Source organism: Heliangelus exortis, chromosome 2 (assembly GCF_036169615.1).
Source record: "Heliangelus exortis chromosome 2, bHelExo1.hap1, whole genome shotgun sequence".
Classification (NCBI taxonomy): Eukaryota; Metazoa; Chordata; class Aves; order Apodiformes; family Trochilidae; genus Heliangelus; species Heliangelus exortis.
Window position 1 is genome coordinate 42,224,065 of NC_092423.1, and position 6,638 is coordinate 42,230,702.

The 6,638-nt window shown below is 52.9% G+C and overlaps 1 protein-coding gene across 3 annotated transcripts; it reads left to right on the top strand.

Moving 5' to 3' along the window:
- Positions 1-2,537: 2,537 nt before the first annotated feature.
- On the top strand, positions 2,538-5,214 carry TWIST1 (twist family bHLH transcription factor 1). Of its 3 annotated transcripts, none has more exons than XR_011724282.1 (3): positions 2,539-3,829; positions 4,446-4,521; positions 4,563-5,214. XR_011724282.1 is itself a non-coding variant. In XM_071735753.1 (2 exons), the coding sequence occupies exon 1, from the start codon at positions 3,226-3,228 to the stop codon at positions 3,784-3,786; it is 561 nt and encodes a 186-aa protein (XP_071591854.1). In that variant the 5' UTR covers positions 2,538-3,225; the 3' UTR covers positions 3,787-3,829; positions 4,860-5,214. The 3 variants fall into 3 exon arrangements, 1 of the variants encoding a protein (XP_071591854.1); XR_011724281.1 differs by having other exon boundaries at positions 4,446-4,516; XM_071735753.1 differs by lacking the exon at positions 4,446-4,521 and having other exon boundaries at positions 2,538-3,829; positions 4,860-5,214.
- The last annotated feature ends 1,424 nt before the right edge of the window (positions 5,215-6,638 follow it).

Sequence of the window (6,638 nt, forward strand, 5' to 3'; positions counted from 1 at the left end):
TTGAATTGATTTTCTTTAAATTCTGCACAGTGCCTTGTCCCTTCCCCTTCCAATACACACATATACATGCACACTGCAAAAGACCAACTGTACATGCACATGCAGAGAAACACACTTCACACATAAACACACCAGTCTGTCCTTCTCCACAGACACCCAGACATGACTCTCTGACACATCCAGCCTCTTCCAGGTGTGCCTCTACACCCCAGCACAAGGCAGGGATGCTGCCCAACAGCAGGCCTGAGGGATCCAGGTGGGCTCCTGCAGTCAGCCCAGTGACAGGTCCCCTGGGCCACACCTCTTCCACCACAGCTTGCCTGGCCTCTGCACTTCTGGCATGGGTCTTGGCAGTAACGCTGAGTTTTCTTTGCTCTGTAGAATGTGAATTGTGAGTCAAAGAAAAATCTAAAACCAAAGTGAAAATGATGGGGTTTTCTGTGTAATCATGGCTTATACAGCAGTGTGCTGGTCCTAGGTTGCACCATTTCTAGTTGCTGGTGGTTGCTTTTGCTGCAGTTTCTGTGAAGAGTAGCTGATGCTGATGCTAATGCAAACCCCTCTCCTCTTTCCTCAAGGTCATCACCTGCCCACATTTCTTTGTGTTTTCTGGTTTTCCAAACCAAGTAACCCTCCCTACATGTCCTTACCTCTCGTTCCCACCCTCCCCATGCCCTATGGAAAGCAGGATCAACACCTGCTTGTTCTGTGTCTTACTCAAAGTTCAGCTGACCCAGACAAGCCATGCTTCCTACTGTAGCACCAAACCCTCAGGAGACAGTCCCTCCCTCCTCAGGCAGTGTATGGCTTCCATTGATTTTGCTGATGGTTGATGCTCAACCATCTCTGGGGCATGGCCCTAGAGTCCTGTTCCCAGCAAGAAAAAAAGAGTTTGAATTTACATTTTGATGCTGGGTTCTGTTTTGGTTTGTTTTTTCTGTTTTTTTTTTTTTTATGTAAGAATGGGATAGGGAGAGAGGGAAGGAAGGAAGCAAGCAAGCAAGGAAGGATGGAAGGAAGGCAAGCCTACAGCTGCTCACCACCATTGTTTCCAACCTTTGCTGTGTAATGACACTGTTAAACACCTCAGAGGAGCACCAGGCCTCTGGCCACAGCCAAAATTACTGGTGAGAGGGAGATGGAAAGAGAGCCAGCTCTTTTTACCTTGAGGGCAGCAGCTGCTGCCAACACAAGGGATCCCCTGAAGCTTCGTGGTGTAAAGGTGAACAAAAAGTCCTATAGGTTGTAGCACACGCATCTGGGACAAGCCGAAATCATGTGAAGCTGTACTCACTCTTTGCGGGTCGCTGTGTCTTCCCTCGCCTGGTAACTCAGTCCCTCTTTTCTCCCTTGGTGCTGTTTCCAGCTGTTTTCCCAAAGAGAAGGTTTAGGACAGACTGTTACTTGCTCACTTCCCTGGATGGAAGACTCAAGGAGGGAAGCTCAGCCGAGGGAAGCAGAGGGGCGGTGGGGCAGCTCCTGCCGCTCCGAGTGCCGGTCGGGCGCTGCGGCAGGCAGCGGGGACATCGGCCACGACAGACCGGGGTCCCCTGCCCCTCGACAGCGGCTTCTCCCGGATCCTGGTCCCCTGCAAAGACCCCAGGCAGAGGGGAGAGCTGGCTCTTTTCTCCGGAGCAGATGACAGCGCTCTTCCAGAAGCATTGTCTTTTTCGTTCCCGGGCTTTATCGCTCCTCTGCTATTTTGTTAGCTCTCCCCGCCCTCTCGCCCCACATCCAGCCGGGGAACCTCGGCGCTGCCCCAGCGCTGCCAGCTCTGCCCCACACCCGGGGTGTCCTGTCTAAGCGGTCGGTGCCAGGCTGGCCGGACCCCGGAGGCGTGCGGTCCACTCTCAGGGAGCAGCAAAAGTGAATTGCCCGTTTACTAATGGTTGGCAATTTCTAGCTTTTCCTCCCAGGCGATCCCCGTTTGAGTCTGAGTTGTTGTTAAAAAGACACACCACCTGCTCTGTGCTGCCAGCGAACGCGGAGGGAGGCACAAAGGCGGGGGATGGGGAGAAATAGTTTTGGATGCAAACATGAAAGAAAATTTGACATAAACAGGTTCAATTCCAAGGAAGTGCCGGAATCGAACGCTTTCAGGGAGGGTGAACTGAAGTGAGAACTCAGCAGCCACCGAATGCGGGCAGAGAGGGTCTGCACAGCCTCCACTCTCCCGGTATGCCAGGTTGGGGGCTGCAGGGGAGCGGATCCTCCCCGGTTTGTCTTAAGACGAGCTCAAGGACAGATGCGTATGTACCAAGCCAGTGCTTAGTTTTCCTGCTGCTTCTGCCTCTGAAGATGGCTTTCTCCAAGTGCAGTCCTCCAGCCTGACGGGACAAGTCTGTGATGTCCCCCCTACCCAGTCCAGAAATGTGTGAGTCCCTCAGAAAGCCGGAGACCGGGGGCGCTCGGTGATGGGAGAGCCGTGTGTGCAAGAGCGGGAGAAAATTAGGATGTGCCTTGTTGCTGTCCCGCGGGTAATTTCCCTTTCCTCTTTTTCGCTTCAAGCCTTGCCCACTACGGAGAGGAAAGCCCGAGAGATGCGGGCTGCTCCTCGGCTGCCCCGGGGCAGCCTCCCCCAGCGCAGGGACTAAGAGGCCCGTTGGCCCCCCTGCAGCAGCGCAGGGGGTGTATGGCACCCCCATACCCTCAATCCCAGGCCTCCCAGCACCATCCCGAAGCCGAGTGCGAACCGAAGGAGCCTGAGGGAGAAACCGCAGAGAGGGAAGCAGAGAAAGGGGTTGGGGTAACGATGTATGTGTGTGTGTAGGGGGAGGCCAGATCACTTGTGAATGGCTTGAAAAAAAATAATTGGGGGAGGGCGTGGAGGGGGGGAAGCGGAAACTTTCCTATAAAACTCAGCTAAAGTCCCTCCTCTCCACGTCAGGCCAATGACACTGCTGCCCCCAAACTTTCCGCCAGCAGGAGCTATAAGAACCTCCAATTCTTCAACTTTCTCCCAATCCCAGACACCTCGAAGGGGCTCCAAGGAGGGATCGGGAGGGAATTTTTTTTGTTGGCTTTTTTTTTTTTTTCCTCTTGGATCCCGATGCCATCCCCCCTCCCCCCAAAGTGAGGTCCTCCCTCCCTCCCTCCCTCCTCCTCCTCCTTCTTCTCGCAGGCCAGCGAAGCAGCCGATCAAGGGGGAGCTGGCGGGTTAGGTGCCCCCCTCTTCTCCCTGCCCTCCCCCCCCTCCCGGCCCGCTTCTCGCATCTCCCCCCAGAGATGATGCAGCAGGACGAGTCAAACTCGCCAGTCTCCCCCGCCGACGACAGCTTGAGCAACAGCGAAGAGGAGCCGGACCGGCAGCAGCTGCCCAACAGCAAGAGAGGGGGGCGCAAGCGGCGCTCCAGCCGCCGCAGCGCCGGCGGAGCCGTCGGGGCCGCGGACGAGCCCTGCAGCCCGGCCCAAGGCAAGCGGGGCAAGAAGTGCGGGACGGGCGGGGGCGGAGGCAGCAGCAGCGGCGGAGGCAGCCCCCAGTCCTACGAGGAGCTGCAGACCCAGCGGGTCATGGCCAACGTGCGGGAGCGGCAGCGCACACAGTCGCTGAACGAAGCCTTCGCCGCCCTGCGGAAGATCATCCCCACACTGCCCTCGGACAAGCTGAGCAAGATCCAGACCCTCAAGCTGGCGGCCAGGTACATCGACTTCCTCTACCAGGTCCTACAGAGCGACGAGCTGGACTCCAAGATGGCAAGCTGCAGCTATGTGGCCCACGAGAGGCTCAGCTACGCCTTCTCGGTCTGGAGAATGGAGGGCGCCTGGTCCATGTCCGCATCCCACTAGCAGGCGGCGTCCCACACCCGCATCCCCCCGGCAGGAGGTCTAGGTAAGGCAGGAACCCCGAAACCAGCCCGGGGAGTAAGGGGGGAGGTGGGCGTGTGGGGGAGCTGAGGCGCCGCCGGCTGCGCCTTGGGCCGGGCACGCGTGTCCGTGGGGCGAGACGGGCCCTCCCCATCCGGCGGGGCCTGGTCGAAAAGCAGGAGGGTGTTGAAGGTGCCCCTCGTCCCCCTGCGTGGCCCGAGGTGTGCCCCGGCTGCGCGGGGCCCGGGTGGTGCGGGGTGGGAGGCGGCGGCGGTGCGGGTGTGCCCCGGCCTGATGGGGCCGGCCTGAGATCACTTCTGCACCAAACGCTGCGGAGCCAGCGGGGCTGCTGGGATGATTCTTCCTGCTGCTGCTGTTGCTGCTAGTATTTTGAAGTGAATCCATGTCCTCCTGTCTGCTTCCCGACCAGCATTTCCTACCGCCCCAGCAGTCCCTTTCCCTCGGCTCTGATACCGCTGGCTGCCGGGCCTGGGTGTCACAGGAGCACCGCACCTCCTGCAAGGCAGGGACAAGAGTTTCTCTCTCCTCCATTCATGCATGAGAGAGCGAGAGGTGTAGGGAGTTGTGTGTGTATCTTTCATTTCAGTAACGAGTTTTCCGCCCTCTCTGGGTTTTTGCAGATGACATTGTTCCCACAGAAGGAGAAAATGGACATTCTAGAGACTCTGAAGTTGGATACGATTTTTTTTTGGTCTTGTCTAAAAAAAAAAAAAAAAAAAAAAAAAAGAAAAAAAAAGAAAAGAAAAAAAAAGAAAAAAAAGTACCAAGGATTTCTTGGAAATTAGAAGAGCAATATCCAAATTCAAAGCAGGGCGTGGGGAGCACTTAAGGGAAGAGAAAGAGACAAGGGCTTTGGACAGTGACTACCCTTTGGGCGTCGGTACAATCCACACATCTCTGCATTCTGATAGAAGTCTGAACCGTTCGATATTTTTTTTTTAATTTTGACGAAGAATGTTGGAATTTAACTTTGATTTTTATTTGCCTTTTTTTTTTTTTTTTTTTTTTTTTTTTTTTTTGCATGCATTCCCAAGAGGTCGTGTCTATGAGCCACTGATGAAAGGAAATACGTTATTGTGGACTTTCTTCATTCTTGAATGAAATCAACAAACCAACCGAAAAATATCCCTGTAGAGATGATTTTTAAATTTTTTTTTTTAGGGGGGAATAAGCTGGGCTCAAGCTGTTATATACCCGGTTCCTAACTTTTTTATTATTATTATTTTTCTTCTGAGAAAAAAAATAAACATTTTATTTATTTATTGATGACCCATGTTAAAATGCAAATAGATCCGGTGTCTAAATGCATTCCTATTTTTATGATTGTTTTGTAAATATCATTGTATATTATTTTTCTGCAATAAATAAATATGATTGAAATTTTAATAACCTTAAAGTTTGATCTCTCTGAGAACTCAGGCTTGGAACTGTAGATAAATACCTACTTGTTGAGCTGTAAAGACACCCAAGAGAGAGGGGGCACTAATATAAACAAACCGGGTGAAAAACGCAAATAAACCGGCTACTGACAGGCACAGACACGTTATTTATTGAGACAGCTTTATTATTCTGAGTTGAAGCTCACTGCATTTGGGGTGGGGGGAGATATTCTCTCAATCCTTTCTCTCCTTCTCCTCCTTTAATCTTAACGCCGAGTGCTGCAGAGTTGCGGCAAGAGGTGAGGTTTTACCGCAGAGCTCTGGCGCTGCCTCTCTGCTTTTCCCCACAAATATAAGGCAGGACCAGGGCCTGTTCCCCAGTCCCTGAAGCAGGAATATTTGCTGATGTTCCTAAGGAAGAGGCATAGGCTTTAAACAGGGATTCGTCCATCTGTGGGCAAAACGAAAGAAAGTGTGGTTGAAATAGGGAAGTGTCTAGCGAGTGGGGTTTTCCGGTGGAAGTGATGTTTGACTGCTCTGCTCTCTAGGGTTTTATATAATATATAGACTAGCGATCACATTTAAGTTGTACAGAGCAAGGAGGTGTTCGCTAACCAGCCCTCTTCTCTTTTTCTACACGCAGGGCGCACGTTGCCTCTGTTGCTTCTCACGATTCCCTCTGCGAGGTCCCAGTAAGGGGCAAGACCCTAGTTGTAAGAGAAGGGGAATATCCAGACCATAGGTTTCGGAAGGAAGATGAAAAGGGAAGTTGCTCCAGCTTTGAAAAAATTAAAAATAATTTTAAAAAATCCCACTAAAACAAACCCAAAACCCAGCCCTTCAAGCGGGCAGCTGATTCTGTCTCTGCTGTCACTTGCTCACCTCCTAGCGCTTCGCAGCCGGTCCGTGCCCGGGGAGAGGCTCCTCCTGCTTCTCCGCGGCTGCAAACAGTGCGCGGGTGCGCTGGGGCACCCACTGCGGAGCGCCCGCCCTGGGAGCCGATCAGTGTCCCCCGTAGAGACAGAGACCTTGCTGCCGCATCCAGACTGTGTTTAGGGTAAATAGGATGGGTTTTTTTTTTTTCAAAACAGAGCCTGTTTACATAGCCCAGGTTAGGCTGACTTTATTTCCTTCGTGTTTGTTTTTTTTTTCCATACCCACATACTGCCGTCTGTTGCTGACATTAACAGTATTATTAATTTAATATCGTGCATATTTTAGGCCAATGCGCAATGTTTACAATAGAGAGCCCGCAGCGCTTGTTTGCACTGCCGGATTAGCGAGGACTTGAAAATTGGATGAAGGCTCTGGTGGTCGCGGCCCTCCGTGATAGAGAGAAGAAGGAGCCGCTGCGAGCTCCGGGGGGCTGCTGCCTCCCCCCGGTGCCCCGGACGCAGCTCCCCCCTCAGCGACTCCCACCTTTTGAAAAACCCC